Below are 12,861 nucleotides of genomic sequence, written 5' to 3'. Positions count from 1 at the left end.
CACGCGTGCCTCCAGACCTCTGCCTTCCACGGATCCCCTGAGTTTCTGCCTGACATTCCAGATTCCCCCCGTAAGAGCATGGGTCCCCAGGGGCTTGCCCGGAACTGGAGTTCAGTGCAGTCAGGAGCTTCCGACTCCCTTCCGCTAGGGAAAGTCAGTGGCAACCTTCGCAGTCTTCTCTGAGGACACTCGCGCGTGCCTCCAGACCCCTGCCCGCCATGGTTTCCCCGAGTCTCCGAGTCTCCATGTGCCTTTCTCTCTACCTGACAGTCTAGACTCCCCCTGTGTGAGCCTGGGTCCACGGGGTTTCGCCTGGAACTGGGGTTCAGTGAAGTCAGAACTGGGGTTCAGCGCAGTTGGGGGCTTCCTTCCCGCTCCCGCCAGAGAAAGCCAGCCAGGCACTTAGCCACCCTTCCTCTCTGTGCACGTGTCTCCGTACCTCAGCCCTTTGCAGCTCCTCTGATTCTCCGTGAGCTTTTCTCTTTCCTTCTAGTTGCAGAATGTCCACTCAGCCAGCTTTCCTGTGGTTCTGGATGATGTCCGTTCTGTCTTTTAGTTGTAGTTTTGAAATTGTTGTGCGAGGCAGCAGTTTAGGTGCTTACCTATGCCACCATCTTGGTTTCTCCTAGGCTTGATTTTCTAAAGTGTTTTTAAAAAGTCACATCAAACAATTCAGCTTTGGTGTAAAAAAACTACTGAGGAGCCCACCAACATCTGTTTTTTAAGAACATACTGACTGCAAACCAAAGGCAATCTTTTATTTCAAAAAGGAATGTGCAGCCCCAGCGGTCTGACTCAGTGGATGGAGCGTCAGCCAACAGACTGAAGGGTCCCGGGTTCGAATCCAGTCAAGGGCACATATCTTGGTTGCAGGCTCAACCCCAGGCCCTGGTCAACCAATTGATGTCTCTCTCTCCCCCACTCCTTCCACTCTGTAAATAACAGTAGGAAATATCCTGGGTCAGGATTAGCAACAGCAAAACAGGTGTGCGCTGCAGTAAAGAGTTTCGTTGCTAGCAGCTCTGAGATGAGAAAAGGGGAGAGAAGTTGGACCATCGACTCAAGGTTAGAATGAGTCAGCAGCTCCTGGAGGGCCATCTCGTGACCTCCTCCTATTGAGAGACTGTCACCAACTGAATGGACCCGGCGCATGTACCCAATGGCAGTAACAGGACATAAGAAAAGGCAAGAGGCAATCCCTGCCTTCAACTTTTGGAAGTTGCACTATCACAGAATTAGTGAGCACAAGCACAACAGGGGAGTCCAAAGCAGTGTGGCATGGAGGGTGGCAACTTTGGAATAAGAGAGTTCAGTGTAAGTCATGAGGGAAGGCTTCACCTCAGGCCTCAAACCAGGCTACGAACATTGAGGAACACACGTGTGACAGGAGGCTGGGCTGGTTAACAGAGAAAACACAGGCAGGTGAGGGGGCCCGGCACAGGGAGAGCGGGCACATGGGCAGGTGAGGGGGTCTGGCACAGGGAGAGCGGGCACACGGGCAGGTGAGGGGGTCTGGCACAGGGAGAGCGGGCACACAGAGAGGTGAGGGGGCCCGGCACAGGGAGAGCGGGCACACGGGCAGGTGAGGGGGCCCGGCACAGGGAGAGCGGGCACACGGGCAGGTGAGGGGGCCCGGCACAGGGAGAGCGGGCACACAGAGAGGGGAGGGGGCCTGGCACAGGGAGAGCGGGCACACGGGCAGGTGAGGGGGCCTGGCACAGGGAGAGCGGGCACACAGAGAGGTGAGGGGGTCTGGCACAGGGAGAGCGGGCACACAGAGAGGGGAGGGGGCCTGGCACAGGGAGAGCGGGCACACGGGCAGGTGAGGGGGCCCGGCACAGGGAGAGCGGGCACACGGGCAGGTGAGGGGGCCCGGCACAGGGAGAGCGGGCACACAGAGAGGTGAGGGGGCCCGGCACAGGGAGAGCGGGCACACAGAGAGGGGAGGGGGCCTGGCACAGGGAGAGCGGGCACACAGAGAGGGGAGGGGGCCCGGCACAGGGAGAGCGGGCACACAGAGAGGTGAGGGGGCCTGGCACAGGGAGAGCGGGCACACGGGCAGGTGAGGGGGCCTGGCACAGGGAGAGCGGGCACACAGAGAGGTGAGGGGGCCCGGCACAGGGAGAGCGGGCACACAGAGAGGTGAGGGGGCCTGGCACAGGGAGAGCGGGCACACAGAGAGGTGAGGGGGCCCGGCACAGGGAGAGCGGGCACACGGGCAGGTGAGGGGGCCCGGCACAGGGAGAGCGGGCACACAGAGAGGGGAGGGGGCCTGGCACAGGGAGAGCGGGCACACAGAGAGGTGAGGGGGTCTGGCACAGAGAGAGCGGGCACACGGGCAGGTGAGGGGGCCCGGCACAGGGAGAGCGGGCACACAGAGAGGGGAGGGGGCCTGGCACAGGGAGAGCGGGCACACAGAGAGGTGAGGGGGCCCGGCACAGGGAGAGCGGGCACACAGAGAGGTGAGGGGGCCCGGCACAGGGAGAGCGGGCACACAGAGAGGTGAGGGGGCCCGGCACAGGGAGAGCGGGCACACAGAGAGGTGAGGGGGCCCGGCACAGGGAGAGCGGGCACACAGAGAGGTGAGGGGGCCCGGCACAGGGAGAGCGGGCACACAGAGAGGGGAGGGGGCCTGGCACAGGGAGAGCGGGTACACAGAGAGGTGAGGGGGTCTGGCACAGGGAGAGCGGGCACACGGGCAGGTGAGGGGGCCCGGCACAGGGAGAGCGGGCACACAGAGAGGGGAGGGGGCCTGGCACAGGGAGAGCGGGCACACAGAGAGGTGAGGGGGCCCGGCACAGGGAGAGCGGGCACACAGAGAGGGGAGGGGGCCTGGCACAGGGAGAGCGGGCACACAGAGAGGTGAGGGGGTCTGGCACAGGGAGAGCGGGCACACAGAGAGGGGAGGGGGCCTGGCACAGGGAGAGCGGGCACACAGAGAGGTGAGGGGGTCTGGCACAGGGAGAGCGGGCACACAGAGAGGGGAGGGGGCCTGGCACAGGGAGAGCGGGCACACAGGCAGGTGAGGGGGCCCGGCACAGGGAGAGCGGGCACACAGAGAGGGGAGGGGGCCCGGCACAGGGAGAGCGGGCACACAGAGAGGTGAGGGGGCCCGGCACAGGGAGAGCGGGCACACAGAGAGGTGAGGGGGCCTGGCACAGGGAGAGCGGGCACACAGAGAGGGGAGGGGGCCCGGCACAGGGAGAGCGGGCACACGGGCAGGTGAGGGGGCCTGGCACAGGGAGAGCGGGCACACAGAGAGGGGAGGGGGCCCGGCACAGGGAGAGCGGGCACACAGAGAGGTGAGGGGGCCTGGCACAGGGAGAGCGGGCACACAGAGAGGGGAGGGGGCCCGGCACAGGGAGAGCGGGCACACGGGCAGGTGAGGGGGCCTGGCACAGGGAGAGCGGGCACACAGAGAGGTGAGGGGGTCTGGCACAGGGAGAGCGGGCACACAGAGAGGGGAGGGGGCCCGGCACAGGGAGAGCGGGCACACAGAGAGGGGAGGGGGTCTGGCACAGGGAGAGCGGGCACACAGAGAGGTGAGGGGGCCCGGCACAGGGAGAGCGGGCACACAGAGAGGGGAGGGGGTCTGGCACAGGGAGAGCGGGCACACGGGCAGGTGACAGTCAGGGCATACAGGGGGCGGTGCAATGGAACAGAAAGGATGGGACGAGGGTGAATCACTCCAGGGGGAGCTTGGGAAGCACTGGGTGCACAGCACTTGGAGACCCTGCACTCTGACAGTCACACCCTCACTGGGACCCGAGCAAGGGATCCAGGGGACATTCTGCTCCCCACGCAGCTACACTGGGAGCGTGGGAGCCGCCCCTGCGTGTGGGCCTCCTTGGACCCCTGCACACCGTCAGGTTCACAGGCACCAGTGGTGAGGGAGGGGCCCTTCTCCCTCCCTCCTCCTCCTCCGCACATCCCAGCCCTCAAGGTCCAGAGCACAGCACCAAGCTGCCGCGTGCTTTCCTGGCGTTTTGTCGCGCAGTCGGTACCTGCTGTACTAACCTGCTTGGTGTTTTTTCTCCCAAAGTTTCTGATGTACATGTCATATTCATTTACTGGTGGCAGATCCAAGAAAGAGAATGTGAATGAAAAGTCCAGGTCAATGAGCCGAAGCAACTTTGTGCTGCGTGTCCTGGAAAATAAATTGGAAACAGACAAGTTAAACTGAGCAATGCACAGGGGCGTGCGGGGAGCCTTTGGTGAGACGGAGCTGCTGTCCAGGACTCACCTGTCAGTGTCTGTCTGAGGCATTTAGCGGTCATACGCGGACCAACGTGAGAGCATCATGAACCACGCTTCCGACTATTCTAAGTCAGCGCTCCCGAGTCAACACAGAACCAAGTCAGGCTACGTCCTAGAACTGTCAGGAAAGCAATTCTCTCACTTCACGACTTCATGGGCCTCGACCAGCATTGCCTTTCAGTGATGTCGCTGCGCTGTGGCCTGAAAGGCCGTGTCATGTTTGTGCCGCCCACTGTCCTCGAAGCGCAGACCTGTGTCCCATGGGACTGGACTGTGCAGCCGCCGCCGCCAAGCCAGCCGCCCTGCTGCCCACAAGGCGCCCAAACCCTGCCCTTGGTGTTCCTCAGCTCACAGACTCTGATCCGACTGCCGCTGGTCTCCTTTCCTCCGGACGCTAATGCCGGCACCAGGCTCTCTGTCCCCCCATCGCAGGAGCTCTGCTCTCCTCCCAGCTGGTGCTCGGCCCACAGGTATCCTTCCCACTCACTCGGGGTCATTACCCAAACCACCACCTTCCCATCACCTTACTCTCTAGCCACCGGCCCATCCTCCCAACTTACAGCTCCAGTCCGCCATCCGCACACATCTCCCACCACATGGCACCCCGACAGACCGACCCACGGCTCATTTGCGTAAGCCCTCGTGGACATGAGTGGTCCACAGCGCCATCCTTTACCCTCTCAGTGTGTGTGGTAACAGCCTTTTCATTCTTGCTGTTGAGTCTTCGTGTCCGGCTTTCTCTTTTTCCTTAAGTCAGACTTCTTAGGGCTTATAAATTCTATGAATGTTTTTAAATAATTCCTTTTGGCTTTGTTGAACTTGACAGCTTTCAATTTTATGGGTTTCTGACGTTATCTTCTATTATTTTGTTCCTTCTCATTTCTTACTGTTCTTTGCCCTATTGAGATAGGTATGTGGACATGGGTTTGCAGCCTTTTCCGTTTCCAATGTGTCTCAGAATAGCTTTAACTGCATCCCACAGCTTTTAAATGCTGGTTTCCATTATCGCTGTGGAAAATAGTTTCTAATTCCCATTTGACTTCTTCTTTGACCCACAGCTTTTTAGAAGATACTACTTGATTTTCAAACTTTTGAGTATTTTCTAATTGCCTTTTTATTATTGATTTCTAGCTTAATTCCACTGTGGTCAGAACACATCTTTTATATTTTTTCAATCCCATGTCCAGAACATACAATCTTTTTGAGAACTGTTCTCTGTATTCCTCAAAAGACCATAGACACTGCACTTGCAGGTATATTTATAAATGTGTGTTAGATGTAGTTTAACCATGCGCTCAAACCTTTGTGCCTCCACTAAATTTCCATCAGCTGCCAATGCCCACCTGTGTCTGCGGCACCTGGTCCTCTGGTGCTGCCCAGTGTGCTCTGTCCACTCTGTCCTCCAGCACTGGGTGCATTCAGGCTGCCTGGCGGGCTCACTGCTGAGCTGACCCTTTCATTGTTACGAAGTGACTTTCTTGTGCTCTTCCTGCTTTCAAGTTTCCCTTGAAGTCAGTGACATCAGCAGTGTTTAGTTAGTGTTTGCTTGGTATATTTCCTCTATCCTTTCTCAACCTTTCTGTGTCCTGATATGTAAGGTTTGTCTCTGGAAAGTCACATATTTGGCAGGTCCCATTCACCATCTTTGCATCGCACCCTTGAGACGCCACAGGGACCTGACTCTTCTTCATCTTGACGAGGCTGTGGGAAACTGGTTTCCTTGCACGTCATTTCACTCAAGTCGAAGAGCTACTGATGATGATGCGAAGTGAGGCCGTACTGTGCTCAGTTGTTTTTCTCCAGTTCATCACATGTAAGGCAGGAACTTGTGGTTCTGGTTTAATCTCCCATCTTTCTGTTGTTGTCTCTGTTCCATGACCTCCGTTCCTTTGTTGCTCCTTTCCTATTTTTTTTAAATATATGTATATATTTTTTTAAATAGAGTTTTATTAATTTCAGAGAGGAAGGGAGAGGGAGAGAGACAGAAACATGAATGATGAGAATCATTGATTGGCTGCCTCTTGCACGCCCCCTGCTGGGGATCAAGCCGGCAACCCAGGCATGCGCCCTGACTGGGAATCGAACCATGACCTCCTAGTTCGTGGTCAACATTCAACCAATGAACCACACCAGCTGGGTTCCTGACTACTATTTGATTAGCCACATGTTTGTTTGTTTTTTATAATTCCATTAACTCTTCTACTTGCTTGTTAGTTATACATTTTTTTTCATTATCTCTTAATGGTTACCCTAGACATTTCAACAAGCATTCCTGACCTATTAAAGTCTACCTTAAATTAAATACTTTTACCTCTTCCTGTCAGGACCTCATCACAATTTATTGTCACCCTTCCCTGCTCCAGTTCTTGGACTACGTCAAGGTAATTTAGTCCCATACACCTTTCAGCCCCATGTGCAATGACATGAATTCCCACTTACACGTGCTGACCTTTCTTTTGCCACTGTTTCCTAGTTGAGCCAATGTGTTACAAGCAAGCATTTCTCTGCACTCTCATCACATAAGCAGTGTCAGCTTTTAAAACCTCACCTATTTCTAGAGAAGAAACTCACCTCATTATTGTTTGAATATCCACTTCTCTGACTACTCAAAGATGTAACTTATGGTGTGTGGGGGGAGGGTGGGGCGGGTGACTGAGGGACAGTTAGATCTCGCAGGAGTCTCGGAGACTGGCAGATCGGACTCTCAGCCACAGGCACTCCCAGACCAGGCATGGCTTTGGCATAAAGCCCATGCCATCTAGTGGAGGGGAGCAGCAGAGGCCAGGAGCGCAGCCACATTGACACCAGGACTGGCCTCAGACACCATCCGGGCCAGTGCAGGGAGCTGCTTACCAGCCATAACCCATGTGGGTGCACCACCACGCCCCGGCAGTGAGTGGCATGGTACTGCAGACTCCCAAATGTCTGCACTGAGCGCACGACAGAGAGACTTCCTGCACCACACCTCCTCGCTCGCATGCCAGGACCCTGCAACGCCAGGACCCTGCACTGTGAGTACAAGCCAGGGGGACCCTGGACCCCACCCCCACCCCAGGGCCATGCTCCCAGTCTGACCCAAAGCCACCCAACACATACCCCACTCCAGGCCCAAGGAGAGTGTTGCCATTGTAACCTGGAACCACGTGGAGGGCTCAGCCCCAGGTCACAGGTCACTGCTCTCATTGCATTCTGGAGCCACTTAGCACATGCCCATCCTGGGCCACAGGACTGTGCTGCCAGCGCAACCCAGTGCACTCAGCCATTGGTCACAGAACCACATTGCAAGTGCACTGCCAGAAGGACCTAGGGCGCCACACTGCCACAGGTGCCAGGGTGGCACAATGAATTGCATGCCAGAGGGCTCTACGCCCCCACAGGGAGTCACACAATAGAGGAACTGTGCATGTGCCCCCACAACCCAGAGCATCTGCAGCAAACAACTGAGGGACCAGAACCATGGGAGAAGTGGGTACTGCTTATGTGATTAGAGTGCAGAGAAATGCTTGCTTGTAACACATTGGTTCAACTAGGAAACAGTGGCAAACAGTGACCCAGCCACTGGGCTAACGATTTCTGGACCATTGGACCTCTAGGGACTTTAACCTCTTGGACCTCAATCAGGGTGCCCAGGGCCAGAAAGAGACAGCAAAAATGGGGAGACAAAGAAACAATCCCCAAAGGAAAGAAAAGGAGGACTCATCAGAAAAGAAACTAAACGAAATGGAGGCAAGCAATATGTCAGAGAAAGAATTCAGACCAAAGGTTATAAAGATGCTCAACCATGTGGATGAGAAATTCACCAACATGCATAAGTATCAAGAGGAAATAAAGATGACATCACTGCAATAAAGAACACAATGGAAGGTTTCAACAGCAGCCTAGAAGCAGTGGAGGACTGAATCAGCGAGTTAGAAAATAGGATAGAAAAAACACCCAATCTGAAAACCAATTGGAAAAAAGATTTTTAAAGCAGGCGAGTTTAAGGGAGCTTTGGGACAACACTAAACAAAGCAACATCTACATAATAGGGGTGCCAGAAAGACAAGAAGAGGAACAAGGAATAGAAAACCTATTTGAATAATGACAGAAAATGTCCCTGACATGGGAAAGAAAAAAATCACACAAGCACAGAGAGTCCCAAACAAGATACACCCAAAAAAGACCATACCAAGACACATCATGATTACAATGGCAAACGTTAACGACAAAGAATCTTGAGAGCTGCAAGAGAAATACAGAGTTCCCTACAAGAGATCGCCCATTAGACTATCAACTGATGTCTCAACAGAAACACATCAGGCCAGAACAGCATGGAATGAAGTATACAAAATGATGCAAAGCAAGAATGAATCCAAGAATACTCAATCCAGCAGGCTATCATCCAAAATTGAAGAGAAAATCAGGAGCTGCACAGACAAAAATGGTGAAGGGAGCTTATTACCACTAAGCCAGCAATGTAGGAAATGCTAAAGAGAATTATGTAAAAAGAAAAAATAGAAAGGGAAGAAGAAACACAGGAATAGAAAATAAAAATGGCAATAAACTACCTATCAATAATAAACTTAAACGTAAATGGATTAAATGTTCCAATCAAAACATTTGGGTAGCTGAATGGATAAGAAAATATGCCCCATATATAAGGACTCACACAGACTGAAAGTGAAGGACTGGAAAAAATTTTTAAGGCAAAAGGAAATTGAAAAAATATTGGGGTAGCAACACTTATATCTGTCAAAAATAGATCTCAAAGTGAAGGCCATAACAAGAGATAAGAAAGGTCACATCATATTACTAAAGGAAACAATACAACAAGAGGATATAACTCTGGTAAACATATATGCACCCAAAACAGGACCACCAGATACATTAAAAAACTTCAGGAAAATATCAAGGGAGAGATCAACAACAATATAATCACAGTAGGGGACTTTAATACCCCATTGACATCACTGGGTAAATCTTCTAGACAAAACATCAACAAAGAAAGAGCAATCCTAAATGACTGACTAGATCAAATGGAACTTATTGATATCTTCAGAACATTTCACCCCAAAGCCACAGAATATACATTTTTCTCAAGTGCACATGGGACATTTTCAAAGATAGACCACATATTAAGATTCAGGCTAAATCTCTTCAAATTCAAGAAGACTGAAATCATATCAAGCATCTTCTAAGATCACAATGGCATAAAATTAGAAGTCCACTAGAATAAAACCAATAAAAAACAATGAAACACTTGGAGGCTAAATAGCATGCTATTAAACAATGACTGGGTTACCAAAGAGATCAAAGAAGAAATAAAAAACATCCTGGACACAAATGACAATGAAAACACAACAATCCAAAATCTATAGGACACAGTGAAAGCAGTCCTAATAGGGAAGTTCATAGCACTACAGGCCTACCTCAAAAAAAAAAAAAAAACCACAAGAAAAATTGATAATAAATTATCTAACCCTTCAACTTAAAGAATTAGAAAGAGAGCAACAAGAAAATCCCAGAATAAGTAGAAGGAAGAAAATAATAAATATTAGAATGAAAATAAATGACATAGAGACCAAAAAATGATATAAAAGGTCAATAGAACCAAGAGCTGGTTCTTTGAAAGGATAAACAAGATTGATGAACCTCTTGTCAGGCTCACCAAGAAGCAGAGAGAGAGGACCCAAATAAACAAAATCAGAAATGACAGAAGTGAAGTAACAATCAACCCCACAGAAATACAAAGGATTGTAAAAAAAAATACTACGAACAACTCTATTCCAACAAACTGGACAACTTAGATGAAATGGACATAGTCCAAGAAAAAATACAATCTTCCAAAACTTAATCAGGAAGAATCAGAAAATCTGAATAGGCTGATAACTACTTTGGAAATTGAAACAGTCATCAAAAAACTTACAGCAAACAAAAGCCCTGGTCCGGACAGCTTCACAGGAGTTTTACCAAACAGTCAAAGAAGAACTAATACCGATCCTCCTCAGACTATTCCAAAACACCCAAGAGGAACACTTCCAACCTCTTTTTATGAAGCCAGCATCACCCTAATCCCAAAACCAGATAAAGATGCAACAAAGAACGAAAATGACAGGCCAATACTCCTGATGAACATAGATGCTAAAATCCTCAATAAAATAGTAACAAATGGCATCCATTTTGCTAACATATTTTCCCAATTTGGTCAATCACCTTCAAATTTATCAAGTGTATGGAGTATTGCACCTTACAGAAATTTAACATTGTGTCTGTTTTAAAATATATATATTTTTTTATTGATGTCAGGGAGGAAGAGAGAGGGAAAATAGGGAGAAACATCAATGATGAGAGAAAATCATTGATGGACTGCCTCCTGCACGCCCCACACTGGGGATCAAGCCTACAACCCTGGCATGTGCCTTGACCGGGAATCAAACTGTGACCTCCTGCTTCATAGGTCGATGCTCAACCACTGAGCCTCACTGGCCGGACTTAATTCTCAGAAACTCCTTTCCTATCACTGAGAAAACTGCTTATGTTGCCTATGCTCTCTTATTCGCTTTTCTCTCACTCCATTTGGAACTGTCTTGAGCGCACTGTAAGGCAGGCATCTACTTGCCCCACATTGCTAGTGAATGTGCCAAACCTACATCTGGTGGTATCGGTGCTCTGCAGTTTTGTTTTTCTCCTCTGTACCTTATTTCCTTACAACACAGTGACACATATCTATAAAGTATCCCTACATTTTTCTCAAAAACTTTAAAATTATTATTTATCATTAATCTATTCAAGTTTCGGCCTTTGATTTTTTTAAGTTTTCTTTTTAAATATTCTATATATAATTTTTGACCCAGAATAATTCATGTGATATGCGTGAGCGGGATTCTGCCTCAGCCAAACTAGGGTGCCTCCCAGGTAAGTCCAAATCTAGCGCGTTAGATGCTGAGCATCTGGACCCGCACACGCCTGCTCAAACATGACAGTGACGCAGAGAAACACAGCACAGATTAAAGAATGTACAGTCAGTAGTGAAACAAAAGTTCTATTTGTAAAAGCATACTGAAGAAAAATACACTAAAACTCCATAATACCTTCTGCCAATTCCCAGGACACCTACTTTTGCTTAAGGGCCTGAGTCCGACTCTTTTGGCGTTGTGAGGCAGTTGCAAAATCCACAAAAATTCCACAAACAGGGGCTCTGGAAGGTGAACTGTTTGCGTCTGTACAGAAAACAACAACAACAATTTTTTTGAAACAAATTATTTCAAGCAAAAAATGTCAAGCGTAAAACTATTAGCAGCATATTTAAAAATTATGGCCCATGACTAATATACTGATAAACATCGCTCACGAGCACTTAAGAGGCCGCCTCTGCTACTTTCATGTAAAACTTTCAGGCAACAAAGCAAAACTTACTGTGTATGCGCCAATCACACAGGAGAGTTAGAAATATTTCAGAACCACTATACCATGCAGTCTACATTCCTCCCCACGCTCCCCGGGCCCCTTCAAAATGCATGCTCTAGTCAGGGAGCTGGGACACGAACAGACAAGCAGCTAAAACAGAGGGGGAGGCAAGTTAACGTTGACCCTTTACAGGCTCAGGTCCAAGGCAGTGCCCAGACTGAAGGGGGTCTTGGTGGAAGCTCCGCCCACTGCCCTCCTCCGCACAAAGGATGTCAACTCTCCTCTGCCCTCCAAGGATTTCTGTGGTTTCCTGTGCCGATTTACCGCCACGATTGTTTGTTCAAATGTTTATTTCAATGGTCTCTCATGCCCTCATGCCGTTTTATCGAATCCCCGGGCCAGCGGACGGGAATGCGTGGGATGCTGGCTGGGAGCTCTGCCATTACCCCGCTGTGACCCTTAGCAGGCTGTTCAGGGCCCCTTTCTCCTGTGCTGCGGGACATCCACACAGGACAGCGTGGCACGAGGGTGAACCAGGCCGTGTGGACGAGCGAGTTCTGCCAGCTGTATGCACATGCAGATGCCAGGAGCCTGCTGAACAATGAGGAAACTGGACGATGTTCACGGCACAGGGTTAAGGCTGGAATAACGACCGACACCCTGCCATGGCTCGCAAATGCCACGTGTCAGCACTCGGGAAATACACCCTCACCAATCAAGTACACAGTTCACCTTTCAGAGGTTAGAAACGCTTTCAAATACCTCGGCATAACCTCGTGCCCTGGAAAATGCTTTCCTATTGCCCTGAGAAGGGAGCAGGTGTGCAGTTTATAAGCAACTAGGACAGTGAGCACAGGTGCGGCAGGGCAGTGCACAGGAATAACACGAGGACAGCTGGGGCTGGGCAGCAGGACACGGGCATGAGTCCTCTCTCAGGCCAAGTGGCGGTGGCTGTCGGCACTGGCAGTCACTGCTGAAGACATGCTGACGGTGCTGGGAGCACCTCACAGGTATCAGCCTAGTGAATCAACCCGCACCGCCTAAGGAAGGCCTTGCCCTTGTTTTACAGGAAGGAACCTGAAGCACAGAGAGGGTAAGGTCCTGCTCAGGATCACACAGCCTGTGACAGCGCCAGTGCCATCGAGGCCACTCCACGGCCCCTCCCACAAGGAGGACGAGCTCTGCGGGGCCAGGCTGGCTCCGCGTGCGGCGGGTCCT

The 12,861-nt window shown here is 51.1% G+C and overlaps 1 protein-coding gene across 4 annotated transcripts in view; it reads right to left on the bottom strand.

Annotated features, from left to right (window-relative positions):
* The window catches only part of DYNC2I1 (dynein 2 intermediate chain 1), a 66,088-nt gene that overhangs the window by 19,841 nt on the left and 33,386 nt on the right, over window positions 1–12,861 (bottom strand). For all 4 annotated transcript variants that reach the window (XR_013814312.1, XM_079786358.1, XM_079786359.1 and 1 more), the window contains 2 exons: window positions 11,354–11,456; window positions 4,018–4,147 (listed from right to left, as the gene is read on the bottom strand). Coding sequence is in view for 3 of the 4 variants with exons in the window: in XM_079786358.1 (XP_079642484.1) it covers window positions 4,018–4,147; window positions 11,354–11,456 (233 nt within the window). In the remaining variant the exon portion in view is untranslated. The remainder of the gene's footprint in view (window positions 1–4,017; window positions 4,148–11,353; window positions 11,457–12,861) is intronic.

This window comes from Cnephaeus nilssonii (assembly GCF_951640355.1).
Source record: "Cnephaeus nilssonii genome assembly, chromosome: 12".
NCBI classification, from domain to species: Eukaryota; Metazoa; Chordata; class Mammalia; order Chiroptera; family Vespertilionidae; genus Cnephaeus; species Cnephaeus nilssonii.
This window is presented reverse-complemented; position numbering and strand designations above follow the sequence as displayed.